General features: G+C 37.6%; 6 protein-coding genes and 1 long non-coding RNA gene across 12 annotated transcripts; 2 read left to right on the top strand and 5 right to left on the bottom strand.

Annotated features, from left to right (window-relative positions):
- Window positions 1-51: 51 nt before the first annotated feature.
- MST1 (mercaptopyruvate sulfurtransferase 1) lies at window positions 52-7095 on the bottom strand. Of its 2 annotated transcripts, none has more exons than XM_021961288.2 (12): window positions 6885-7095; window positions 5795-5983; window positions 5350-5409; window positions 5090-5152; window positions 4619-4743; window positions 3808-3970; window positions 3038-3097; window positions 2522-2580; window positions 2005-2086; window positions 1297-1360; window positions 830-897; window positions 52-403 (listed from the first exon to the last, which is right to left on the bottom strand). In XM_021961288.2, the coding sequence occupies exons 1-12, from the start codon at window positions 6990-6992 to the stop codon at window positions 305-307; spliced, it is 1140 nt and encodes a 379-aa protein (XP_021816980.1). In that variant the 5' UTR covers window positions 6993-7095; the 3' UTR covers window positions 52-304. The 2 variants fall into 2 exon arrangements, with proteins under 2 accessions (XP_021816980.1, XP_088108186.1); XM_088252060.1 differs by having other exon boundaries at window positions 6845-6984.
- Window positions 2542-2946, top strand: LOC148295172 (uncharacterized). Its single transcript, XR_015835237.1, has 2 exons — window positions 2542-2734; window positions 2793-2946. It is a non-coding gene; the product is annotated as an uncharacterized LOC148295172 (long non-coding RNA).
- Window positions 7096-8302: 1207 nt separating the features above from the next.
- On the bottom strand, window positions 8303-9682 carry LOC148295171 (uncharacterized). Its single transcript, XM_088252410.1, has 3 exons — window positions 8702-9682; window positions 8517-8567; window positions 8303-8383 (listed from the first exon to the last, which is right to left on the bottom strand). The coding sequence occupies exons 1-3, from the start codon at window positions 9173-9175 to the stop codon at window positions 8303-8305; spliced, it is 606 nt and encodes a 201-aa protein (XP_088108536.1). The 5' UTR covers window positions 9176-9682.
- A 1313-nt stretch (window positions 9683-10995) lies between these two features.
- Window positions 10996-12968, bottom strand: LOC110759234 (transcription termination factor MTERF15, mitochondrial-like). Its single transcript, XM_021961279.2, has 2 exons — window positions 12702-12968; window positions 10996-12570 (listed from the first exon to the last, which is right to left on the bottom strand). The coding sequence occupies exon 2, from the start codon at window positions 12309-12311 to the stop codon at window positions 11163-11165; it is 1149 nt and encodes a 382-aa protein (XP_021816971.1). The 5' UTR covers window positions 12312-12570; window positions 12702-12968; the 3' UTR covers window positions 10996-11162.
- A 560-nt stretch (window positions 12969-13528) lies between these two features.
- LOC110759247 (transcription termination factor MTERF8, chloroplastic-like) lies at window positions 13529-15181 on the bottom strand. Its single transcript, XM_021961293.2, has one exon. The coding sequence runs from the start codon at window positions 14856-14858 to the stop codon at window positions 13713-13715; it is 1146 nt and encodes a 381-aa protein (XP_021816985.2). The 5' UTR covers window positions 14859-15181; the 3' UTR covers window positions 13529-13712.
- A 160-nt stretch (window positions 15182-15341) lies between these two features.
- LOC110759236 (PPR superfamily protein) lies at window positions 15342-18728 on the bottom strand. 2 transcript variants are annotated; one of them, XM_088252793.1, is made up of 4 exons: window positions 17898-18728; window positions 16146-17394; window positions 15722-15952; window positions 15342-15647 (listed from the first exon to the last, which is right to left on the bottom strand). In XM_088252793.1, the coding sequence occupies exons 1-2, from the start codon at window positions 18568-18570 to the stop codon at window positions 16301-16303; spliced, it is 1767 nt and encodes a 588-aa protein (XP_088108919.1). In that variant the 5' UTR covers window positions 18571-18728; the 3' UTR covers window positions 15342-15647; window positions 15722-15952; window positions 16146-16300. The 2 variants fall into 2 exon arrangements, with proteins under 2 accessions (XP_088108919.1, XP_021816973.2); XM_021961281.2 differs by having other exon boundaries at window positions 15342-15611.
- Window positions 18729-19591: 863 nt separating this feature from the next.
- On the top strand, window positions 19592-22923 carry LOC110759250 (G-type lectin S-receptor-like serine/threonine-protein kinase SD1-13). 4 transcript variants are annotated; one of them, XM_021961297.2, is made up of 8 exons: window positions 19596-20159; window positions 20241-20855; window positions 21081-21188; window positions 21277-21479; window positions 21567-21777; window positions 21900-22137; window positions 22244-22394; window positions 22491-22923. In XM_021961297.2, the coding sequence occupies exons 1-8, from the start codon at window positions 19670-19672 to the stop codon at window positions 22797-22799; spliced, it is 2325 nt and encodes a 774-aa protein (XP_021816989.2). In that variant the 5' UTR covers window positions 19596-19669; the 3' UTR covers window positions 22800-22923. The 4 variants fall into 4 exon arrangements, with proteins under 4 accessions (XP_021816990.2, XP_021816988.2, XP_021816989.2 ...); XM_021961298.2 differs by having other exon boundaries at window positions 19592-20855; window positions 22481-22656; XM_021961296.2 differs by having other exon boundaries at window positions 19593-20855.
- The last annotated feature ends 4987 nt before the right edge of the window (window positions 22924-27910 follow it).

The following is a 27910-nucleotide window of genomic DNA, read 5'->3' as shown; positions in this document are numbered from 1 at the left end:
TTATTCCCTACTTAATTTATTTTATCATGGATCAATAATAAACACACAGAATGCCTTAAACCTCTTCCAATCTGCTGCTTTGATTCATGTGCCACATAAGATCCCCAATAGGATTCAAACAGAGGGGCGTAGAGGTTGAGATTTTAAACAGTGAAAACACACGTTGGGATTCAATAACACGACTTATAACAAGATTTTTTTAACTTAGATACAACCTCTTTTGTCATAATATGAGTAAGCAACCAGGCCCGAGGTTGCTCATGGTGCCAACAAGCTTCCAGCAATACCACTGGATTTAAACACTTTACGAAGAAGTGTCGATGGGTGTGTCGGACTGCGCTCCCCATTCTGTCCAAGATCCATCATAGACTGCTACTTCAGGCTTACCAAGTCGATGAAGACCCTGGATGAGACCACATGAATATGTATGAACAAAAGAGTTCCGAATTTTTTTAAAATAAAATTCATGAATACAGGCTTAGCATTATAGCAGCTGGATGCTACAGCCATATGCTACCAATCTGCATCTCTCTAGCTTTATTGTGTCTAAGAAAATCAGAAATGTGTAGCACCAAACCCACAGAATCACAGAGCCCATCCTTTCATTGAAAAGACTAGTATAAGGAATTAATCTTGATCCAAGATTAAAACATTCACATAGTCATGATTTAAAACACTCACATTTTTTACTGTTTTTTATCCTGACAGATAAAAAGAGATCTAACATCAGGCAATTTACAATTATGTCCTTTTCATCTTACTAACATATAAATGCTCACACACCCGCACATATATGTCTTTGTGTCTACTTTTGGAGAGAGATAATTACCAGTGCAAGAATGCAAGCAGTTACACCAGTCCCACATGAAGTAACAATCGGGCTTTCCAAAGAGATGCCTGCAGCATGAGGTTAGGATCATTAATAACTAATGTTATTCAGATACCTTGTGACCAATTACAATATGGTACTACAGAAATATAATCCACAATTTCTGGAAGAAGAAAAAAACAGTATATATGTAAGAGGCGGGCAGGGGGAAGGAAACCATGACTTTTGTTGATCATTATATTATGTCTTGTTGTAAAAATAGGTTCTAGAACGGGAGTCGGGAAGTACTTACTATCTATTTGTTTTCTTATTACAGTTATCCAAAACCTCATTGTAAACAACAAAAATGGATTAATCCTATAACAAGAATGATCAGGTACAATGGCTTATAGAACTAAGTAGAAATGTACTAAAGTTTTGAGATTTTTAACGGGAAATCATAATAAATAAATAAATAAAATTCTTACCTGCTTCATCAAATCTGTTTTTCAACTTATCTGCTGGTAAGAGTGTCTCAGAAGAATCCAACAACTGTAAGGAAACAACACATTTGTTAATCAACAGTTATGCAGCATAGCTCTTTAACACAAATCAACATATTTTTATTGCAATTTCAAAAAGAGTAAGAAACAGATTATTAGGGAAAGGGGAGTGGAAATTGCCGACATTGCAAAGAAAGTTTTGATACAACAGAATTGAGACATCTAGGCTATCTTCCAATTTTAAACAATGTAGAATGGTTAATCATATACTTCACTCAAATTTTAAAATAATCAAAACTACTATCATGCTCATAACCAGACTCCAAAAATATTATAGTTTTAACAGTTGGTATAGATCGCCTGCATCAAGGTCTGAAAATGTCAAAATGACGAAGTACACAATTTTTTGTTGTTCATTATTTCAGGTAGCTAACCGTCAATTACAAATACATATATTCAGAAAACCCTTTTAGTTTCTGAATTACTGAAAATGTTTATAAATGAATGTCAACTCAGATCTGAGGAATGAGACGATTATAGTTAAAACTAAAAACATACAAAAAATCCTCCACCATCCATTATGTATTCGCCTCAAGTTCTTCAGACACTCATTGATTGAATCATTACAAATCCTAGGGATGCATCATTAAGTCACCACTATAAGAGGTCAAACACAAGCATTTGATCTATTACCTGAGGAAAAGGGACACACTTGCTTCCAGGTACATGACCACTTCTTATCCCTTTCCGGGGCTCCAATGCAGTTCCATCAAACCTGCAAGACATCAAATCCAAGATTGTTAATGTAAAACCAAACTTTATGGATATCAAGCCAGATAAGATAATAAACCTTCAAAGCCCACATAATAATTATTAAAAAATACCCACATCAAAATAGACATCAATCCAAACTGTCTCCATATAACTGCATAATTTACTTTGCAAAAGGGAGAGAAACAGAGAAAAAGTAAGGGTGCTCAACCTACTGTTAAATTATTTCAATCAAGATTAGGAATTCCAACCAATTATTACATGATGCATGAACAAGTTCCAGCTGGTGATTCACACAACTATGGGGAAAATAGCAGACCAAGAATTACTCAAGCTTCAAATAATTACCCAGGAAACAAAACTTATATGCTGAAGACTGGCTAAAAATGTCAAACTTGAGCATATGAAGCACATGCAATTGCTTTATTATAAAGAATACCTGGCCTTTGATCGGGCATCTATATGTTCGTGAGTTCTTTCTTCAACATTTTTTCTAACCTGAAAAATACAGTAGGAAATATAAAACCAGGATGCATTGGAAACAGATTTTGTATTTTCTTTAAAGCACAGCAAAACAAACACACTTATTTACAGTGCTTGCTTGCAATTGTTGACTCTCACATAAATCACTTGGTTACACTTACACCTTTATGTCCCTCAAGGTCTGGAAAGCAAAAGACGGGAGGAGCTTCTAGGAGCCCAGCCATTAGAACGAAGGAAAACCAAAAATGTGGAAAAGCAAGTCTACAACTTTTTAATTGTTTTAGGCAATTGGTACGGATGTCCAAACATCCAACCCTTATTACACCCCAAAGTTTAGGATGCAAGGATTTGATCAAGAACAAAAATCAATCAACTAAAATATCTGCTTGAAAAAACAGACGTACTTGCCACCAATTTCCGGGATTTATTTGAGACACACCTTTAGTAGTTAGTCAAGGTAAACAAACCAAACCTGATCAATAGTCCAGACAAGATGTGGCTGAAACTTAGTCTGAAATGTAGTTGGCCCAACCTGCAGAATGTTGCATTTCCCGAAATGATCACAACAAGACTTGAAAAGTATCACAGGTTAAATAATAAAAACTGGAACAAGAGATAAAGTCAATTTAATGGACATCGCAACTGTGAGGACCGACACCCCACCTCCCAAAAAAGAAAAAAGGAAAAATAAAGTTCTGAACTCTAGGTCAGCCTTCAACAGCTCAACCCCCTCATCAAACTCCCAAATTTCTTTACTTCTGTTACTAGCAAACAATAATAATTTACAACTACAAATTTTCTAGATGTCAAGAGCAGTTATTGATCCCAGAAACTACAATGTACACAATGTACACACTAACATCACAAAACAAAATGACAAAGGACTACAAAAAACTGCTAGCATTTCTTCCACTTTAACCCATGCTCCAATAAAATATGTCTACTAAGTATAGAGAAAATAGACAACAAACAGAAACTAAAGAACCGACGGAGTGAGAAGGATAGAACCTAAGAGTTTAGAAATTTATCTTGTCAAGAAAAGTGCACATGGTTTAAGCTTCCATAATCCTTTTAATCATTAATACAACGAGTTCCAAAACATCAGATATCAAACATTCACAAAAAAAAAAAACTGAAAGAACCACAACCGTATGTTATTGCTTTTGGATTCAGAGAGTCCAAAAATGCCTGTGTCAAAAAATAACTGATGTCAGAGACTCAGTGTACAAATTGTGAACTTACTGCTTGTCCCTTGTATACTTTCTCTATTGCCTCACTGGCAGCACTAGCTTTTAAAATTGCATCACCAGATGCACTAGATTCAACATCATATCCAGATGCACGCCAACTTGGTAGGCCTCCATCTAAAACCCAGACTCTGTCATGGCCAAATACTCGGAACATCCTTTTCATATTATAAGGAAATGAAGCATTAGTTCATGCTACATAAATAAAAGCGTAAAACACATTTTTAATACAGTTCACATGAGTTAAAACTTAAAGGGGTGTCTGGTAACATTTTACAAAACGATTTTCCAAAAACTGTTAACGAAAATGAGAAACTGAACTGTGCAATTTGAAAATTCAAGAATGTCTCTGGTAGATAATATGCTACTTTTTGTTTGAGTGGATATTTACCTCAAACAAGGTCAGAGTGAGAGAGAGGCCAATCGTACTTATATCAATTTTTCTCCTTGTGATGCTGATTTCTCATCAATTCCTTTCAATGATGAGAGGAACAGTGATTGAAGAAATGAAAGAGGAATTAGAGAGAAGGCTGGACAAGATAAGTGGGTGTCATATAAGAGGCCACGAAAGGGTAGAGAGAGCAAGTAGCTGAGGGTATTGGACAAAAGAGTGAAAACATCATGGGAACATTTTTAAAACTAAAGCTGAATTTCAGAATTGTATCCCATGTTTCTTTATAATAAAAAAATTAAGATTATGGTGCCAAACGTGTTTTCCATACATTTTTGGTTTTCCAAAACGAAAACTGTTTTGTTGAACAATACCAAACGCACCCTAAATCTTTCACATTCGCCCCATAACTTACCACCACACACGAGCTGCACTAAAGATCCCTTTTCCATCATACACCACTAGATCATTTTTGTTCTCAATGCCAAGAGCAGAAACAGCAGCAGCAAAGGCTTCCTCTGATGGTAACATATGCGGTAACTGTTACAAGTCATCATTTCTAAATCATAAATAAAGGCAAACAACAGGAGACTGCTAGATAGTTACAAAAGTGATGTTTATGCCTGGCAATGATGGCACACACAACTAAAAACCTACAACATCAATATGAGACTAATATTAACATCTTTAATCAATCCGAATCTTTTTAGAAATTGGCCATGTAAATAAGAACGTTTTCTAAGTCAACTCATATAATAGCATGAAATAAATTATTTACCGCTAACAAGACTAGTGTTTAGTATATATTATTATAGGACAGAATATAAGAAATCTAAGATGTCATTTAGAGAAGGGCGACAAGACAAATAAAGAGGAAGCATCTCACTTTTGTAGTGCGATCTGAGATTCCATCTACATCAAAGAAAAGTGCACCAGGAATGTGAGCAACCTGTCATGATGGAGAGGATAAATTGACAAAACTGCACCAGAGAGGAAGCTGAAACACCATGAAATAACATGAAAGATTTTGGAATAGGATTGGAGTTGAGGAGTATTTTTGAGAAATAAAGTAGCAGCAATTGTCCACAATAAAAAACAATTAGAGCATAAAGTATGACTTCTGCAAACAGAAAGCGCAGTGAACACCTGATACTCTTGAATTGGATTCCTTTGCTCATCAGGCATGTACCAAGAGGCATCCAACACCTGAAGTAGATAACTAAATAAATATTACCAACATGTAGGACCAAAAGGATGCATCTAAGAAAGATGAGAAAAAAGAAATGTCTCCAAGTAAAAAAGACAATTCTATATAATGAGAACAAAACAAACATTGAATATAGTTAGTACATACGTAGAGAAAGACAGAAAAAGAATTGATGATGAGGATGACAACACATATCATTTTTTACATAGCAACAGATTTCATGATCAGATCAAAAAACAAATTCCGTACCATGAAGGTGAAAAAACACTGAGTACCAAGCATTAAATGGTAAGAATTTCAACTTATTTCCAGACATACACTCCAGTGGAAGAAAAGGGGGGATGAAAGGAAAATTTACAGTACAAACAAGCCAACACAAGGTACCTTCAGATCAGGCTCCTTAAGGTTAGCATGGAGCCAATCAACAGAAACAACAGGCTCAGTTGTAGACACAGATTGTGTTGTAAACTCTGCTCTTGCCCCAGCTACTGACGAAGCCATTACACGCGGAACCCAACCAGATGCTTTATATTTCGTATAGGCAGGGTCAGCTCGTAAGTGTTCTATTCCCCTCTGAATTGACAGAAAAGACATTACATAGATCTTAGCATGAGAAACAAGATTGTCAAAAAGTAGCTCAAACTGACTAGCGCGTTTTAAAATGAATAAATGAACCTAATTGTCAAGTTAACAACTTCACCAAATAGACTACGATATGCAAAACCATAATGATATTATCAGTGAGGAATCCTATCATGCAGTAATCTTTGCACCCTAGGAAGACAATAATTTCACTGCAAACACTTAGTCCAGAAAAAATATCTTTAAAGGAAGCCCTTTCCTAAAAAAATATAGAATTTTCAAAGGTCTGATCGAAGTTATCTTGTAAGTAAGACAAAGACGGGTACATCAACCAATATTTAAGAACTCTATGTGATTTTCAATTAAACACACAGCTAATAACTCACCGCAAGAACTATGCATTTACATAATTTTGATTAAGATACAAGACCAATAGTTTAAATCATAACGACAATCAAAACAGGAATCTAGAAAATAAACAAGCAGACTCCAACAAATTTTCTCTATTTTTTATTTCATGGCTACTGGAGTCCAACAGGGCTGCTACCCTCTTAGTGACGCCTTTAGAGTCTGGAACTGAGACCATGTACATAATAATTACACTAAACACCTTCACAATAGTAAATTAAAATATTACCACAAATCATTGATTGATCAAACAAGAAATCCCTTCTCAGGAAAACACTACAAAACGTTCCAAACCAAATTTTTCCTACTCAATTCACTGATAAAACAAAAACCCATCAAGAATCTTATATATGGAGCAAGAAAAATGAAAGACTAAAATCAAAACCGATAAACCAAGCAAAAGATAACAAAGCCCACAAACGAAATTGAAGATTAAACACAAACCGAATGGGAGATTGCGGAGAAATAACGCAGAGAGATTTACATTGAACAGAGAAGAGAAAATTTGGGGCTTTTGACAGAGTGAGTGTGAAGCAGAGTGGAAAAGGCGATGATGACCCAAGAGAGTCCTTGTGAAAAGAGATGAAGCCATTCAATCAAAGACCATAGAAATAGAGGGCTTTTATGAGGTAATTCAGGTGGCAGTGAAAGAAGCCAAAGGGTCTGCTCAATGGTATCTCTCTATCTCTCTATCTACAACTATAGCTGCTCAATGGGATGGTGACAGGATTTTACTTTATACCTCTTTAGAACAGTCACTACCTCGGAAAATTATAGGGGCTGTTTGGATGAAAAAAAATCATATGCTACTTTTTTTTCTTGTTAAATATCACAAGGTGTCCCACACTCGAAGGGTGTGATTTAATCTCTACTCGCGGTTCGGCTTACCCCTGATCACAAAGTGCTTTTAATGGGTTTCGAACCACTGTTATTGAGGCACCAGATAGCTCGTCAGCTGGAGATGACAGTTTGTCAACCGCATCACACCTTGTGGTTTACTTTTAATTCTTAATATTTGATTTTTTAAAGTTTTATAATTTGGTTAGTAATAAAGTGCTAAACGTAAGAAATATAGACATAAACCACATGACACTAGATTATTAGATCTGACAAAATTACTATAAAATGTATGGAATATTTTAGGGAAATGATTTTCTCACTCCCCTTTTATCCACCTACACTCCTTTTTGTTTAGAAAAATAGAGTGTAAGTGGACAAAAAGGGAGGGGGAAAATCAATACTCATATTTTATGACTTGTGAACTCACACGCGAATTCCCTTTTTCCACTCCCTTTTTTTTATTATAAAAAAAAAGCTATAACTATAGTATCTTCCTTTTGGAAAATGCTTGGGAGACCACATTTATAGACGACATTGTGTATCACCTCGTTAATAGAGGTGAAAGCCATTGTATTGGAGCCATTATATTGGTGGACTCCACCTCTATTAAACATGCAGTACATAATGCCATCTTTAAATGTGATCTCCGTAATATGACTCCTTCCTTTTTATTGTGCACTTTTGGGAGCTTTAATCTCCTCGTCACCATTGATCAGCAAAATTCAAGGTTTACCAAGGTTACCAGTTGTTTAGAACAAGATTCAATAATTCAAGCTTTGTTTCCAACACCAACAGAACATTAAATTAATGTCAACCATTGGATTTTAATTAATGTCAAACATTATATCCAACTTTAGATCAACAAATATTTTCCTCGTTTAATAAAACAAATAAAGTGGAAAAATACAACAATCTTTAAATCAAATTTCAGAAAGAAAGAAAAAAGAAACAATTGAGAAACTAAAAATGATGAAGTTTTGATCGGGTCACAAGCTAAGCTTGTGAAGGTTCTTGTCGTCATCGCTGGCTAGCTTGTCCCCTTATTATATTTCCAACATCCATTCACATAATGGTACACGAAGTTATCAAATTTCCAACGTTAATTGCGAATTCTAATGCTTGAAATGTTTGCCGCAATCTGTTCTGCAAAACATAATCAACCAACAACCAATTCAACTGATCATGTAAACATAAGTTTGTTATCATGCAACACTTTTTTCTATAAATTCATAAAATAGATCAACCAAAAGAGAAGAAAGACTGAAAAGATATATACCCTAGCAGGTGTAGCTGGAGGGTTGAAAATTTGTTGTGCTGGAGTGATTACCTGCATCAAGGATTGTTTTCCATTAACAAAATTGTATAAAGTAACCAAAAGAAAATCTTTGACTACAATTGATCAAAAAGAGAGAAACTTTAGGTAAATGCATGCATATAAATCCAGAAATAATTTTTAGTTACCAAATTCAGGTTTGGAAGACCAGCTTGTCTAAGTTGCGTTCTCTTTGATCTCAGCAGAATATGGTTATCCAAGAAGCAGGTGTGGTTGTGGCGGAACCGCCTGCTGGAGTAGCAACAGGAGCATAGATCATACGTGTTGGCGGCTCTGTCGAAGCACTCAACACACGTAAAATACAACCCTTTTAGGCACACCCCACAACCATCGCACCACAAGTTCCTGGTCTTAATGATGTAGTAAAATGTAAGCACTTCTTTGAAATCCAGACCGCCATCACGGTTTCGATCCAGATTGTTGAAGAAGCTAGGGTTAATCCAGCCGTAGCCGTTCTGCCGAAGAAATGTAATGAACTCAGACTTGCTTACTCGACCATCGCCATTTCTGTCCATGGATCGGAAGAAGTTGGATGCCAGCAGCTGAAGATTTTGTGACCCGTTGTTGTAATATGCTAAAGCTGCCTGGTGTAGTTCCTCCATGATCAAGAAATCTCAGGGCCCTTGAAGCTATAGCTAGGTTGGCTTATGGGTTTTATAGGATGCCATTATTGTTAGTGGCATTTTCTTATTCATGTGTGTTTTAATTTATGCATGCAACAATGTCCTTTGTACAAGGGCTTATAGCTTGCACATTGACCTAGCTACAAAGCATGAATCTACAAGTGCTGCCTTGATTGATTTGGAAATGTTAAATAATTTTTTTCTCCTCTGACTTTTTTTTGTTTTCCTGTGATTCTAATTGTTTTAGAAGTCAACTTTTTCTTGGACAGCTTTAGACGTGAGCTTTGAAACTAAAGAATTTGTACAGGATGGAATATTAAGTCCACTTGCTTACATTCCTCCAACCAGTGGAACCCAACATGGATATCCATCCAATGAAAATGCTTGAAACTTATTTGACCAACCTAGTGGAATTAATTCATCCCCGATCAACCTAATTGAAATTCCTCTTCTTTTTTTCTTCTTTTTTTTTAAAAAAAAAAAAAAAAAAAACTTTTATACAAGTGATACTTGAGGAGGGGGATTTTCTCACACGCACTATCAAAGTATCATGAGAGTACGAACCTAAAATCACTGGTCAGCAAGTTCCACTGGGACTGGACTAGACCTGTTAGCCTAATTGAAATTTCTCTGACTAAAAAGAAAAATGTTATTGACACTCCAATAGCAGCTTTCAAAAAATAGTGGGAATTTCTAATTTTAAAAATATTATCACTTCTACACAATCCCAACAAAACAAAAGGCTCTCCACCGCCACAATAAAAATAAAAAAAACTATTTTCTGTCAGGAAAACATAAAACTTATATGCGACCAAACCAAGTGGGAATTCTCTGATAATTTCTTAACTGTAGTTTAAGGAATATGTAGAAGAGAACTTCAAGCAAGTGGTACGGTAATTAGCTGTGGCACCACTGCTTGGGCCCATACACATCGTCACCGTAGAATTAAATCCTCAATACTAATTAAGTTATTTGACCACGAAAACAAAAACAACAAAAAAATCAATACGTTATAGTTCAGCAGGAACAAAAATTTACTCATTACATTACAGTATAAATCAGCAAGAACTAAGTTTATGAGTTCCAGTATCAATCAGCAAGCACTGAATCAACCCTAGGATCTTCTTTTCAACACACGAAACCAGAAACAAGTACCAAACTTGTTGAGTTGAGAAAGAAGAGAGGAAACCTTGCTTATAGTCCTATGATTCATCTTAATCAAGACCCTCAAGACTAGAAGTATGATGTCCAACGAACTATGAATCTGACTTTCCTGCGATTTCATACAAATATCTAAACAAACTAAAATAGAAAAAGCACTTTGCTTTAAAGAAAAACTGCTCGTCGCAATGTGGGAATATGAGACTCATTTCATAAAACTACACCAATAAAGGTCCCTCAAATGCCAGAAATCACTTCTACAAGGATGCATTAAGATAAGCATTCCAGATGATTTATGTGCCTACTGAATTTTAGAATGCGACATGAGTTTGATGATACGGTGGTACCAATTGATATTTATGAAAACGTGACTGATGCTCAAACTACATCATCCAAGACTCAATGATTCTTTTACTATGAACATTTTTTTTCTACTATGTTCTCTCTACTGCACATACAAGGGTTTCATTGGGTCGCTCAAGAAAAGTTCTGCATCCAACTATGTCGGGTCAACAATTACGGCCCTAAACAATCCAAAAGATAGATAGTCTATAAAAAAAGGAATTTCTAACAAATCAAAGGACATGTAACTTGAACACTAATGTAATTAGCTTATTGAGAACATAGAGTCAGAGAGAGACCATGAATCATAAAAAATTAATTGAACCCCAAACAATATAAAGGATTACAGAGAATGACAATGCTGCTATAAGCAGAATGCTCCCTAATGTAACATAATGATATCGACAGGTAAACTGAGACATCATGCAGGTCCAAAAGATAAAAACCTGATAGCAAAAGATATTTAGAAAGGAAATCCTTGATGGAAGTTCTTCTTGGAGTAGTCTTCTGCCAATCGCTTCACACCCTTTGCATTTACATAAAATTCCATCAATTCATCAGCAACATCCTTTGGGTGACAATTAACAAATGCCTTCAGAAACCTCTTCTCTGTCATCCTCAGTGCCGTCAGCATCATAGGGCCTTTAATCTGCAAGTCAAGACCCATTTCCTGCATTTTCTCTGCAAGAAATACTCGTGGCTTTAAAACAGCCTCCAGATTTGTGTACAGAAAAAAGGGATTCTCAAGAATCACTGGGGCGGGAAGTTTCATTTTTCCTATAATGAAAGTCATGTTCCTCTGAACCTTATCAATTGACAGTGTAAGCACAAGGGGAGACCTTGCCAAAAGACCAAAAATCTCATCTTCTGAGAAACCAAACTTCTCCAAATTTGTAACTTTCTGATGGATAGTTTCAAGGCGTGAAATGCCAATGATTGCGACAACATACTTATACATGGTTGAATGATTCGAAAGCCTGGTTTTTCGTATATATTCCATCTTTTCATCGTTAAATGAAGTTCTTGGGATCAACGTGGGCCGTGATAGAAGAATTTGGGTCAAGTCACTCGTGCTAAGACCCATTCCTTGGTATAGTGCGATGGCAGGCTTGACTTTATCGTGAAAGTCATAGGTCAAGAGAGATGGGTTCTTTACAATGGCTTTGACAAGAACTTCCCTCGACTCAAACAATCTCATAAAGTACTCAAGCCGCTCATCAAAGCAATGATTAATTCGATAACTGAGAAACCGGGGCCGACAATTGATGATCTTCACAAGCTCAGATGCACTAATGCCCAAGCCACTTAGAATGTTTAGTTTGAACTGAAGCTGATCAAGGTCAGCATTCCGCAAAGCAGGCCGCCGTGTGAACATCTTGGATATGTCAGTATCACTACAACCCCAGTTCTTAAGAATTTCTTCAGAGCTCTTGGGTTGGTCTCTAACATATTCTCCTACACCTTCTTCCTGGGCTTGGCAAATGGTCGAATAGGTGGCGGGCGGGAAAAGTAAAGAAGTTGCTGGGAACAGAGTTTTGGGAAAAGATAAAAAATTTCGAGAGGCTGTCAATAAATTTCGGAGCTTAACTAAAGAACCAACTCTAGATTGCATGTCAACAGACTCAAGTTATTGACTGCACATTCTTTGGAAAATTGGAATGCATCTAAAGAATCAGCATAGAAGCAAGCGGTAAAATGTATTTAAAAATTTGAAGCTCAAATCTTTTTATATTAAGCGCTCCTATAAATATTGGACTGATACACAGTCACAAAGAAGCAGCAAAAATGGTTTTCTTAAATCTTTACCACAAATTTAGTTCCTGATATTCATCATCCCGTCAGAGTCCTGGGCAAAGTTTTAAGCTTTCCATCTAATCCACAAAAAGAAAATATTTATAAGCAGATAGATACTCGAGGTGAATTTTCATATATATATATATATATATATAGAGAGAGAGAGAGAGAGAGAGAGAGAGAGAGAGAGAGGAGAGAGAAGGGATACCTGGGCAGCCCATGGATAGCCTTTGAAGGGTTTAGCAGCAACGGACATACGCATCGAGGTTTTAGGCACAAGGCACTAAGACGGGCGGCTAGAGACGATGCAGTGATTTGGATTGAGTTGCGCTTTCGGCCATTCTGTTTACACCCAAAATTTTGCTAGTCACACCAAGTCTTTTAATTCCTATTTTATCCTTATTGTCTATTTTTTTAGGAACAAATTTTATTTTATTTTATTAATATCTAGCTGGTCCGGTGATACTGTTCTCTCTCCCCTCATACATTCACATCCTCTCTCATCCCCTCCCTTCCTCATGAAAGCTTTGCTATCACATGTGTAATATGCAATTTGGTGTGTCAATGCAATCATGTGATAAGAGAGATAAACACACGGTTGTTGTATGTTTCTCATTTACGTTTTCTTCTCTCGGACCCAAAAATGTTGAAAGATGTTGATAGATGGGGGTTTGTAGTTTCAATGTTAGGGGCATTTGTCTCCACACCTAAATCCAGAGTAGGAATGTCCCTTATTATCCTTCGAGTTTATTAAAAAGAAAAGAAATGTATTGAGAATCAAGTACTCCTTGTCAATATTGGATAATTGTGGCAATTCCTACAGTTTTTGAGAGGACTGGAGACGCATTCATTTAATGGTCACCTATGTGTGACAAGATGAAGCCACCTTTTACCGAGGTGGGTGAGATGGAGAAATCTAGGAGCAACCGGTTGTATATAATTATGTGTCTATTTATCTTGTCACGTAACTAGAGATTGTGCAATTAACCAGCACAACAAAATCAGCCACAACAGAGAAATAGAAGTGAACCAAAATAAAGGATAACCTGAACCCCAAATAAATAATAAACTGAATCCAAAATGATAACAAGGTTTAAACAAAATGACAATGCAAATATATTGAAATTGCTCCATGTTCATGTAACAAAATGTATAGAGGAAATCCTGTACAATAAGACAAACTCCAGACTTAAAACGAAAACCTGATAGCCAACAACATTCAGAAAGGAAATCCTTTTTGGAAGTTCCTCTTTGAGGCTTCTGCCAATCGCTTAACACCCTTCGCATTTTTGTAGTACTCCATCAATTCATCGGCAGCATCCTTTGGGTGACAACTAACAAATACTTTCAAAAACCTCCTCTCCGTCATCCGCATTGCCCTCACCATCATACGGCCATTAATCTGTAAATCAAGACCCATTTCCTGCACCTTCCTGGCAAGAAGTACTCGTGGCTTCAACACATCCTCCAGATTCTTGAATAGCAAACTTGGGTGCTCAAGAACTGTAGTAGCAGGAAGCTTCATTTCTCCTAAAATGAAAGTCATGTTCCTCTGAATCTTATCGACTGATAGTGTCAAGACAAACGGAGACTTCCCAAAAAAGAGAAAAACCTCGTCTTCTGAGAAACCAAACTTCTCCAAGTTTGCAACTTTCTGACGGATAGTTTCAAGGCGCGAAACGCCAATTATCGTAACAACATACTTGAACATTCTGGAATGATTTGAAACTCCGGTTTTTCGTATATATTCCATCTTTTCTTCATTAAAGGAAGTTCTTGGTATCAATGTAGGCCGTGATAGAAGCATCTGGATCAAGTCCGGCATACTAAGACCAATTCCTTCATATAGCGCAATGACCGGTTTGATTTTCTTGTGAAGGTCATGGGTCAAGAAAGACGGGTTCCTTAATATGGCTTTGGCAAGCACTTCCTTTGATCCAAACAATGTCATCAAGAACTCAACCCGTTCATCAAAGCAATGGTTAACTCGACAAGTGAGAAACCGGGGCCGATCATTGATAATCTTCGCAAGCTCAGGAGCACTGATGCCCAACCACGTTAAACGTTCGAGTTTGGACTGAAGCTGGTTAGCGTCAGCTTTCAGTAGAAAAGGCCCCCGAGTGAAAATATTCGTTATTTCAGTATCAGTACAACCGAATTGCTTCATAATTTGTACAGAGGTCTTGGGTTGGTCTCCAATGTCTTCTCCTACACTGTCTTCCTCGGTTTGGCAAACCGTCGAATAGGTGGCGGGTGTGAAAATAAACCAAGCTGTTGGGAGCAGAATCTTGGGCAAAAATAAGAAATTTGGCGAGGTGGGCAATAAAATGCGGAGCTTAAGTAAGGACCCAAATGTGGATTTCATGTCAAAATGCACTTTGTTTCAAAGCAGGAAGAACACAAAAGGTTTTCAGATTGGGAAGAGAATGTGTTATGAATTTTGGTATAAGAGGACTTGAAACCTTGATGCCTCTGCTGTGAAAATGCGTCTTAAAGATTGCTCTTTTTATATTAGGTTTGCAGCTGAATGATATGGAATGGAAGTCAGTTTTGTTCGTTGACCGTTGCAGCGGGAAAGTGCAGTGGAAAAGCTATATAGATTTGCCGTTTGCAAAGCACGTGCGCATATACAAGGATTTACAACCCCTATATATATGCTATTGATATTGTTTCATTATTTCGATAGTATTTTCTTTAACAACGTGGAATAGAAACACCACTAAACCAGTAGCTAGCTGATACAAACGAGTCGTGTCTTGTCATGGACTCATGTTCAGGTTGTGCTCTTCTGGATTTGTATTGCACGAATTGATACTAACTCAACTTCTTTATTATTTTGACCCCCAAAAATAAAAAAACCTCAACTTCTTTATTAAGCCTCATGTTTGAGTCGATACAAATCTTATAAAATAAGTCAATTTGTATGTTGACTTTATAAGATGTCGTCCAGCCTTGGATGTTGCTCTCCTCCACGTTTGCTATGTTAACAGCCATGAGAGAAGTGTTTTCAACTTCTAATCTTTTCTTAAGTTTAGAAAGCTGAGACATTCTTTAAGCGGCTGGAATGATTTTACAGTAGCAAACTCATCACTTGTCTCTTAATCCAGGTGACTCTTCCCTGCAACAAGAACTCCGATTCATAAGTTCTTTAGTCCTGCAGATTCAATATTCAGAACACAGCATAAACATATGGATGTGGAGAAGTTAAAAGAGCGTGAGAATGTTTACCAGGAGGATATGGATCATACTGATGACCACAGATTATAATGAGATTGTAACAAGCAGAGCATTCTGAAAAGGCATAGTTCCTCTTAGGAGCATGGACTTATCAAAGTACATAACCTAGGAAGAGCTCCTATCTGGCTATCTCCAGTACTCTGAACTTCTCTACCAGAACCTTGATTTCGCTTATTATTGTTTGGCGGGTTAAACTTGATCCTAATGACTCCTCCTCCATGCCTGTCAATTATTTTCCAAAAGAAAAGTGACACTTCAAGCATGAACATATATATTAACATGTCAAATCTAATTCTTCATAGATGTATATGAAGCTCCTCCAGATTTAGAATTTCAGTATTTTGACTTGTTTTGAACATATACTAATAGGAAAGATACAACTGTAAAAGTTAACAAATCTTGGGAAGGTGAATACCTGAGTGTTCAGAAGCAAAATGTGAAAGCGGTCTGAGTTAAACAAGGCATTTTCACCTACTCTTGGAGCAAAACAAAACATCCACATGATCAGCATGGTAATAAATCTTTGCTCCTCTTCAAGGATGAACAACAAATTTAGCTAGTTCTACTGTCTTAAGTTGGCTGAAAAAGCACGGTTTTCGTTGTTGTGGATTGTAAAAGGCTCTGTGCTGGTTCTTTTTTCAAACTTCTGTTTTCTATCAAATTTCGGGTTTCCAAAGCATTGTCCCATGCTCCAGATGCAGCATATATGCTTCCTAGAACAACGTAGTTAACTGAATTCTTTGGATCCATCTCAAAAAGACGCATTGCTGCCAGTTCTCCAAGTGATCTATTACCATATATGCTACATGCCCCAAGAATGGCTCCCCAAAGTGAGGCATTAGGCTTGATGTTCATGTCACATATCAACTTGTAAGCTTCTTCTAACAAACCTGCACGCGCGTAAAGATCTACAATGCAAGAAAAATGCTCAGCTCGGGGCAAGATGTTGTATTTGTTGAGCATAGTATTGAAGCATTCCCATCCTTCACCTGTCAATCCAGCATGGCTACAAGCAAAGAGAAGAGACAAAAATGTGACACCATTAGGTTCCAACCCCTCATATTCCATCTTTTTATATAAAGCAATCGCCTTATGTCCTAAGCCATGCCTTCCATATCCAGAAATCAGTGATGTCCATGAAATAACATCTTTTTCTTCCATCTCATCAAAAGCATGGTTAGCATCTTCAATTTCTCCGCATTTGGCATACATATCAACTAGAGCATTTCCCATGGCCACATCATAACAAGGTTGGTGTTTAAAAGTCAGGGCATGGATTTGTCTTCCCAAGATCAATGAAGCACTATTCGCACATATGTTAAGCATGGAGCATAATATGACACCATCCAAGGCCAGGTGCATAAGAGTCATTTCTTTAAAGAGATCTAGCACATCTCTGCTGTAGTTACCTTCTTGTGCATATCCAGTTATCAGTGCAGTGCAAGCTATAATGTCCTTTTTCATCATGTTCTTGTATATTTTATGAGCACTCTCTACACTTCCACATTTAGCATATGCATTGATCAGCGATCCACTCAAAGTTTTGTGTGATCCAAACCCCACTTGCATGATGAACCCATGTATTTGACTTACCTTCATGAAACCACTACCTCCAGCTAAGGCTCTCAAAACACTCCCCAAGGTGAAGCAATCAGGGAACATGCCTGAGTCAAAATATCATATATACAATTAAACATAAATAACTAAGGGAAAGCAAAGGAACTGATACATATGGTATAAAAATCTTAAAGCATGAAAAAAGATAATTTAGAACTGTTGTGTCTCCAGCTGTAGCCTTGATTCCCTCACTCTGAAAATAAGCATTATATGATGCTAAAGTTTGACTATCTATTAAGAAAACTTAACTTCTCTATAATGACATAAAGAAACCCATTGTTGACTATTTTCTTGAGAGTTAAGTACACCAAAAAAAAGGCACACACAAAAAGGCCCGTAAATGATATGGGTAGTATAATTTTTTCCTAAATTGAATGTATCATTCAGTGGTCACACAGCAAACAAACGGGCAATGTCATTCACCTAGACAAGGTAAATGTGGGAATGTGGCAACTAAGCATTACTCAAAAAATATGGAACAAACACAACAAAGAGCACAAATAATAAGAATATAAAAGCTTCAATTTTAACCACAAGTATAAACATTCACCTTCCCTCGTCATTGAATGAAACAATTGCAATGAGGCATCAGCAAAGCCCTGAACAGCATAGCCGCCAATCATTGCATTCCAAGAGACCAAGTCCCTTTCCGACATTTCCTCAAACAAATAACGCGCATCCTCTATCTTTCCACACTTTGAATGAAAATCAACCAACGCACTCTGCACAAACAAGTTCTCAGCAAACCTACCTTTCAGAATACACCCCTGTATTTGCATCCCTACTTCCAAACACCGCAAACCCGTACATGCCCTCAACGCGCTACCATACCCAAACTGATTAGCTCTAAAACCCGCCTGACGCATATTCAAAAACATCACCAAAGCATTTTCATAACATCCACTTTGAGCATACCCAGAAATCATAGCGGTCCAAGACACAACATTTTTCTCGGGCATTCGATCAAACACGTTACGGGCACTAACAATGCGGCCAAATTTCGAGTAAAATATCACCAGCTTGGTATTTAAATTCAAATTTGAATCAAACCCACTTGTTATTGCGTGGTTATGAACCAAAAGACCGGGTCTTTCTGCTCGTTCATCGATGCAGAGTTGCAAGATATTCATGTAGCAAGAATAATAAGAGTCTAACTGAGTTGGGTTTGAGAGAATTAGTCTCATAGCCTCCTGTAGTTGACCCCTTTTGCAGAATGCGTGCATAATGAGTGAGTTTGTGTACTTCTACTTCTTAATGGGGTCTGTCATTATTTGAAAGTTCGTTTATCGTTTTTGTACGGAAACCTGGCTTCAGTTTGGGTTTTATGCCGCCATTTTCAAACGGAATTATGTAATTTTGTACGGACAATACAGAAATTCTATGTGGCGACAACAATATTCGTGGGACCGAATTGATTTGAACCGAACCGAACTAAATCGAATTAAATTAATTAAAAAATATAATTAGACCGAACCGAACTAAACTGCTTTGAGGTAATTTTTCGTTTTAAATATTATCAATTCAACCCCTTATGCTTTGAAAAAACTAAAATACATAATTGAAGTAGATAAGGGTTAATAAAAATGGTATGGATTTCACTCCACCAAAATGCAAATAATTATGTCAAATAACTTATTCTTCAAAATTTAGAAAACCTTGACCGAGGGGTTTACTTCAGTGGTGAGGTCCCTCCCCCTTACCCCCTTGGTCACCCGTTCGAATCCCAGGATAAGTGCCCCCTGTAATGTATCTATCGCTAATTCTCAAAAAAATATTTAGAAAACCTTTTCTTTTGAAAGACTGTGTAAGTCAATTGGTTTACATAGTTTACTAGAGCATATAAGGTTTAATATTTGATTTCCCCATCACTTGTAAAAAGAAGAAGGGAATTAACTTAGGGAAAAATGACCATTATAACTTATCCTTGTATCAACCTATCTGATCTTTCATGCATAAGTAGTTCGTTTCTAAACATTTGAAAAGAAAATATATAATGATTTTTGTATAACGGTATTTACGTCAATAATTGCGTAGAATAATAATAAAAAGATACGAACAACACGACAACAAGATAAAGCTTCGAGTAAAGTACAGAAATATTCCATTTCTACTTGTCTTGTTGGGCAGCCGCAGTTGACCTCATACATTCACAGGAGATGTTGATGCTTAATTAAAGTCTAACAGCGAGGCAGTATTTTCTGAAAAAAAATATATATTAAGAAAAAACATCTCACAGATATTTTCTTTTAAAATATAGAGCCTCAACAGAAAAATTTCAGCCATAACTTCATCATCTGGCTAGAAACCTTGTGCTGACCATTCATGGCTAGAACTAGCTCTGCCAGTCTCAGTGTAGCTTCCTTCCTCTTTTTTTCAAGCTTACTGTGGAATTTCAATGCTGCAAGGAACACACTCAAACCAGGTGACACTCTAAATTCCTCAAGCTCCTTAGTTTCTGCAATGGGGAAATTCACCATGGGGTTCCATATTTATGACCACAATTTGAACTATAGCTACCTTGTTGTTAAGTGGGCTGCAAGTCATAATTATGCATGGATTGCCAATAAAAACAAACCTATTTTGCACCCTTTGGGAATTCTTACCTTGGACCAAAATAATACATTGAAAATTACACACAAGGATGGTGAGCCTGTTGTACTTTACTCTGCTTCAGAAACTAGCAATGCCAATAATATTGTGGCTACCCTTTTAGATTCCGGCAATTTTGCCCTACAAGAATTGAGCTTTGATGGATCACCCAAAAGGGTTTTGTGGCAAAGCTTTGATTTCCCTGTAGACGCCCTTCTGCCAGGTATGAAATTAGGTGTGAACCATAAAAGTGGTCATGTTTGGTCACTTTCATCATGGTTTACTCCTAACAGTGCAGTGCCAGGGGCTTTCACTCTTGATTGGGACCCGGAGACACACGAATTGAAGATTAGACGACGCGGGGTAGTTTATTGGAGCAGTGGGGCCTTTAGGAATGGGAGATTTAAATTTATTTTGCCTGATGAATCCAAGCTGAGGTATAATTTTAGTATTGTGTCAAATGAAGATGAAGATTACTTCACTTACAGTCCTGTAGATCAAAGTGGTATATCAGAATGGGTGCTAACCGTAATGGGGAGACTATATGACTTTGATGAGACAATTGATATTGCACAAGCAGATTATTGTTATGGCTCCAACACTGATGGAGGGTGCCAGATATGGGACCATCCAATTGATTGTAGGCATTCTGGTGATAGATTTGAGGAAGAAAAGGGTTACTTCAATCCAACCGGCTCTGGTCCGACAGCAACGAGTGATACTTCAAATACAAGCTTCAGCATCAGTGATTGTAAGGCTGCTTGCTGGAAAAATTGTGACTGCCTTGGATTCAACTATCTGTTTGATAATCAGACCGGATGTCGATTTTGGACTGGCAACTGGGAGTTCATCAAGGACAGAACAGGTTATAGTTCAAGCAATATTTATTTTCTAACAAAAAAGGAATCGCGCAACCACGGTAAGTCCTCCTGATAATCTTTTGCGCTAAGAGTCTGTCCACAAATTTCCAATTTCACTTGAAAAAGAAACAAAATGGAACTTTGAGTATACATAGAAAAATACTAAAATTCACTGTGAGTATACTTAAATGTTTGACACATCAATAGGCTTGAGTATTTTGTTCACTTTATATGGTTCTGAAGCCTGCAGGGTTCTAAAAAGCTACTTGTTAGTGTGTATGCAGAACATAAGAGGATAATCTGGATTGGTACTGCTACTGCTGCTGCTCTATTGACAATGGTGCTTTGCATCATGTGCTGTTTATTAAGAAGAAGAATTTTTTTACTTCCAGGTATATTCTGCAAGCATAAGGAAGCTTTTGACAGAATTTCACAGATTTGAGAAATGAAAATCTTAATGTAATGCATTAATCAAAACAGGGGAGAACAGGAGAAAGATTGATGACAAGGAAGTGCTTGACGTGACGGAATCTTACACATCTAATGATGTCAATGCGTTTCAGAATGATGGAGATATGGGGCATGATTTAAGAATATTTAGCTATGCATCTGTCAAGGCAGCCACAGGAAACTTCTGTGATGAAAACAAGCTTGGAGAAGGGGGCTTTGGACCAGTTTATAAAGTAAGGTTCTAAAGAATACGAAAGTAATATTGTTATTTGTTGTTAAGGAAAATTGATTATATGGCCTATTATGGATCATTGATTCAGGGGGAAATGTCGACGGGACAAGAAATAGCTGTGAAGAGGCTTTCAAGATGTTCGCTACAAGGAACATGGGAGTTTAAGAATGAGTTGATACTTATATCTGAACTTCAACATACAAATCTTGTTCGGATTTTGGGATTTTGCATTCATGGTGAAGAGAGGATGTTAATATACGAGTATATGCCAAACAACAGTCTAGACTGTTTTTTATTTGGTTGGGAATCAGACCTGTCATTTAATCTCAGTATTTGTTTCATTTCTTGCAGGTTTATATTATCTGATTTTGAAGATTGCATAGTTTTTCAATCTTTTCTAACTGTTTAATGCATTGGGCAGATTCAACCAGAGGCATATTACTAGACTGGAAGACGCGTTTTAATATAATCGAAGGAATTGCTCAAGGACTGCTTTACTTGCACAAATATTCAAGATTGAGGGTGATTCATAGAGATCTTAAAGCTAGTAACATACTACTTGATGAAGATATGAACCCCAAAATTTCTGACTTTGGTATGGCAAGGATTTTCACGCATAACGAGCCGGAAGCAAATACTAATAGGATCGTTGGGACATAGTAAGTTATATGCATAAGCAGTGCATTCTTATGTATCATGCCTATCACTTTTGATTGCCAAGCTAGCGTTTATGTACTAAATTGTACCTTTTCTTTTAAATTTCAGTGGTTACATGTCTCCAGAGTACGCAATGGCAGGAATTTTTTCGACAAAGTCCGATGTCTATAGCTTTGGGGTATTGACGCTTGAAATCATAAGTGGTAGGAAAAATAATAGCTTCTACAATGCCGATCGCGTCTTGAATATAGTAGGATATGTATGTCAAGCTAATCTCTCTATGATTAAGATTTTTATTCTTTGAGGTGAGACTGGAGAGAGTCTGATATCCTAAATGAATATAAGCTTATTTCAGGCATGGGGGTTATGGAATGAAGGTGCAGGGCTAAGATTAATGGATCCAACGCTACATGAATCATGTATTGAGGATCAACTGATAAGATGCATCCATGTCGGTCTGCTATGCGTAGAAGAAGATGCAGCAGATCGGCCTACCATGTCAGAAGTCATATCTATGTTGACAAATGAAAGCATGTCATTACCTATACCAACAAGGCCAGCATTTTTCACAAGTAGAAACGAGGTTGATGCAGACATGAGCGTAAAGGAATCAGAAGTTTTATCAAGAAATGACTTTTCCCGTTCCGATATAGTAGGAAGATGAAGGTATTAACATGTTTGGTGTGGCCCAATTGTTGTTATTATACTTACTTTGATAGCTGTAAAGATAACTCTTTGAAAAGTGAAAATTTAATATGGGGTTCCATATATGACCAGAATTTGAACTATAGCTACACACCGTTATTAAGTGCTCTGCAAGTCATAATGATGCATGGATTGAAAATCAAAACAAACCCATTTTACACCCTTTGGGAATTCTCACCATGAACCAAAGTAAAGCATTGAAAGTTACACACAATGATGGTGATCCTGGTTTGCTTTCCTCAGCTTCCGAAACTAGCTATACCAATATTGTTTGTACCCTTTTAGTTTCTGGCAATTTTGTCCTACAAGAATTCAGCTTTGAAGGATCAGTGAAAAGGGTTTTGTGGCAAAGTTTTGATTTGCGTGAAGACACACCTTTGTACCAGGAATGAAATTAGATGTGAAGTGAACCATAAAAATTGTGATATTTGGTCACTTTCATCATGGTTTACTCCCAATAGTGCAGTTCCAGGGCCTTTCAGTCCTTGATTGGGACCCGAACAAACATGAAAATTAAGTTTTGTCCTTAATTTAATATTTATTTTATCAGGCTCTTGTATATTTTATGAGCACTCTCTTCTCTACCCTTTCACATTTTGCAGAAGCACATTGACTTTCCTTCGAAATATTGATAATTCCAACCCCCTTTTGCTTCGGAAAAACTAACATATATATATATATATATATATATATATATATATATATATATATATATATCTTCGTTTTAAGGTTCATATACAGTAACAGGAATAGGACTTCGTGCTTAGTGTCTCTCTACTGTCATAAATTAACAGGAAAGAAAAGAAGAAAGGAAACCTTGATGGGATTTTTCTAATAGTTTTGTTGGCCGATCTGTAGTTGACCTCGTACATTCTCAGTGCATGTTGATGGTTAAAGTCTAATGACAATTCAGGTCCCGTTTGGGATTGCTTTTTTTGGCCAAAAACCTGCTTCACTTTAAAGTTAAGCAGTTTAAGGTGTTTAGTAAAAAGATAATATCCCAAGCAATGGCCTTTTGACAGCAGCTTTTAAAAGCAGGCTTTGGGTTGCTTTTCAAAATTGCTTTCAAAAGAAGCAGAGATGAATATTTAATGAATTTTTTTAATTCCCAAAATACAATCATTCATTTTAAAAAATGACACCACCTCCACTTCCACATCCAACTCCACCACTTGCACCACCACATTCACTACCTCCACAACCACCGCCGCCACCACCACCACCACATCCTCCTCATCCTCATCCTCCGCCACCACCACCACAACCACCACCTCTTCCACCTCCTCCACCACCTCCACCACCACCACCTCCACAACCGACATCCCCACCACCACCAGTACCACAACCACCAACTCCACCTTCATCACCACTCCACCACCACCACCACCACCACTACCACAACCACCAACCCCACCTTCATCACCACCACCACCTCCACTCCATCACTACCACCACATGATTAGTACATAACACTTTTAACATCATGTCTATTTTAGTCATTATTCACAGTTCCAACAATTTTATATTAAAATTTACCAAACATTTTTTATACTGCTTTTTGTACTAACAGCACTTTAAAAATATTGTTTACCAAACACGGAGCTGCTTTACTTTACAGCTAATTATTTTCAAAGCACAGTAGAAGCAACTTTTTTTAAAAGTGACAGCAATCCCAAACTGAGCCTCAGTCTTGTCTAACAAAAGAAATCCCACAACAATTTGGTTTTATAAAACAGAGCCACAATAAGAAATATGTCACCAAAGTTTTCATCATTTGTCTAGAAACCTTGTGCTGATCAGTCATGGCTACCCCTAGCAGTCTCAGTTTAGCTTCCTTCCTCTTTTTTTCAAGCTTACTGTGGATTTTAATGCTGCAAAGGACACAGTCAAACCAGGTGACGCTCTCTGCATTTACCAAAATAGGGAACAGGGCAAAGGTTGATCAGAAGGAACTTCTTGAGGTAAAGCAATCGTTCACATGTACTGATGTCAATGAGCTTCAAGAAGATGGAGAGATGGAACATGATTTAAAAGTATTTACCTATGCATTTGTTATGGCTGCCGCAGGAGACTTTGTTGATTATTGGCTCAAAAGCTATGTTGCTTTCGGCTACTTTACACCCATGATGGTTAGTTGATTGGCAGACAAAGTGCATGGGATAGCAGCATATGGGAGACATAATGATATCTAGCATGGATGGCTTACCTTACTTGATTGGAGGCCTTTGGCCGTTGGGTTTCTTTAAGAGTCACTTATCCTTGGCTATAAAAGGAGATGCATGCAGCAATTGAAATTACACTGAAGGGAGGGAGAGGAAAAATAGCAAGAAGCCATTCGGCAGAGAGAAGAAAATTCTCAAATTTTTCTTTGCTTTGTATATTTGGTTTTCTCTTCCTATTGTAAGTGTGTGAGCTTGGGTTATTTGGGTCTTTAGGAAATTGAGTGATAAACACTATTGTACGTTCTCATTGATTATAATGGAATACTCCGTCGTCTCCAAATTGGATGTAGGCATTGCCGAACCAGTATAAATCTTGGTGTTCTTATTGGTGTTGTTTTTTTTGTGTTCATTATTTTATCTCTTGCCAGTTGTGGTTATCTTCACTCACACTTGGTTGACGCTTCCGCACAACAAGTGGTATCAGAGCTCCAGTTTCGACTGCGGAAATTGGCGTGCTATAGTACTGTGAACAGTATCAGTTCTACAGTGCTGTGAATAGTAGTCGTGAATAGTGATTTGCTACAGTAGCCGTAAATAGTGCTGAGTGGATTTGATGGCTGGAGATAAAGATGAATCTGTGAAGGAGAAGGAGTCGGCATCGTCTTCGTCGGCACCTACATCCAATAGACATCCAATCGCCACTACAAGGTTAGAGGTTGATAAATTCAATGGCTCTAATAATTTTGGTATGTGGCAATGTGAAGTTATGGATGTGTTGTATCAACAAGAGTTGGATATAGTTCTGGAGGATAAACCCAAAAATATTGATGACAAGCAGTGGACACGAATTAATCTTCATGCTTGTGCCTCAATTCGATCGTTCCTTGATAAGGAGTTGAAATACCCGTATATGAAGGAAACTTCTGCTAAGAAGTTATGGACGAAATTGGAAGAGAAGTATATGACCAAGAGCGCAGAAAATCGGCTCTTCTTGAAGAAGCGACTCTTCCGATTTCAATATCGTCAAGGTATGCACGAATACCTCAATGATTATAATAAAATACTTACTGATTTAGCAAACCTTGATGTGACAATTTCTGACGAGGATAAGGCACTATGTTTGTTAAATTCATTGCCTGATGATTATGATCATTTAACAACTACTTTGTTGTATGGAAAATCCGAGGTGAAACTTGATGAAGTGTCTGCAGCATTGGTGAATCATGAGTGTTGCAAGAAGGAACAGAAGACTCAAAATTCACAAACCGAGGCACTTGTTGCAAGGGGTCGAACAGAGGAAAGAAAATTTGGGAAGAGGGGAAAATCTCGTTCAAAGTCGCGAGGGAAGTTTCCTGCTAAAGACGAATGTGCCTTTTGTCGCCAAAAGGGTCATTGGAAGAAAGGCTGCCCCAAATTGAAGAACAAAGAGAAGGAGAAAGCGGGTTCTGAAGCAAATGTTGTAAAATCTGGAGATGATGATTTTGAGTTTGCTTTGACTAGTTCATCTGCTGATGGTCACTCCAAAGAGTGAATTTTGGATTCAGGTTTCACCTATCATATGTATCCCATTTGGGAATTGTTCTCTAGCTTCGAGGAGCTGGATGGTGGATTTGTTTTGATGGGTAATAATAATGCTTGCAAAACACAAGGGATAGGCAAAATCTGTTTGAAGATGCATGATGGAACAGTCAGAGAATTGAGTGATGTTCAGTATGTACCGGATATGAAGAAGAATCTTATCTCATTGGGAGCATTGGAATCCAAGGGTCTCAAGATCACCATTGAGGGTGGAGTTCTTAAAGCTGTGCACGGGGCACTAGTGGTGATGAAAGGTACAAGACGAAATAACTTGTATTTCTTGCAGGGAAGTACAGTTATTGGTGGAGCAGCTGTCACCGAAGCTGCTGACGCAGATGGCACAGACACTACAAGGTTATGGCATATGCGTCTTGGGCATGCTGGAGAAAAAGCGTTGCAAGGATTGGTGAAGCAAGGCTTATTGAAAGGTGCAAAGGCATGCAAATTGGAATTCTGTGAGCATTGTGTGTTGGGTAAGCAAACTAGAGTAAAATTTAGCACTGCTATTCACCACACTAAAGGCATTCTTGATTATATTCACACTGATGTTTGGGGACCTTCCAAGAATGCATCTTGGGGAGGTAACCATTATTTTGTCTCCTTTGTTGATGACTTCTCTAGAAGAATATGGGTGTACACCATGAAGCGTAAGGATGAAGTCTTGAAGATATTCCTGAAGTGGAAAAAGATGATTGAAACGCAAAGCGGTCGAAAGATCAAGACTCTCAGATCAGACAATGGAGGTGAATATAAGTCTGATCCTTTCTTGAAAGTTTGTCAAGATGAGGGTATTGTGAGGCACTTCACAGTTAGGGAGACACCGCAACAGAATGGGGTGGCGGAGTGCATGAACCGTACTTTGCTTGAGAAAGTCCGGTGTATGTTGTCTAATGCTGGTTTAGGCAAGGCGTTTTGGGCTGAGGCAATTACTTATGCAAGCCACCTTATTAATCGGTTGCCTGCTGCTGCGAACGAGGGCAAAACGCCCATAGAGGTATGGTCTGGAAAACCTTGTACTGATTACAAGTATTTACACATATTTGGTTGTCCTGCTTACTATCATGTCAGGGAAAGCAAGTTGGATCCAAGAGCAAAGAAAGCTCTATTTATGGGCTTTAGCACTGGCGTGAAGGGATACCGACTCTGGTGTCCAGATGAGAAGAAATTTGTTGTAAGCAGAGCTGTGATTTTTGATGAGGCTGCTATGGTTAATCAGAACAAGCATGAAGGTGAAATTGAAGCGACCAAGACTATGAGTAGTTCAAAGCAGGTGGAGTTACTGAAGACTCCAGTTGTTCCAATAAGGTCTGATGTTACAGACACTAGTCCT

Source organism: Prunus avium, chromosome 4 (assembly GCF_965620075.1).
Source record: "Prunus avium chromosome 4, drPruAviu1.hap1.1, whole genome shotgun sequence".
NCBI classification, from domain to species: domain Eukaryota; kingdom Viridiplantae; phylum Streptophyta; class Magnoliopsida; order Rosales; family Rosaceae; genus Prunus; species Prunus avium.
Note: the sequence above shows the minus strand (reverse complement) of the source record. Positions and strands in the feature narration are given on the sequence as shown.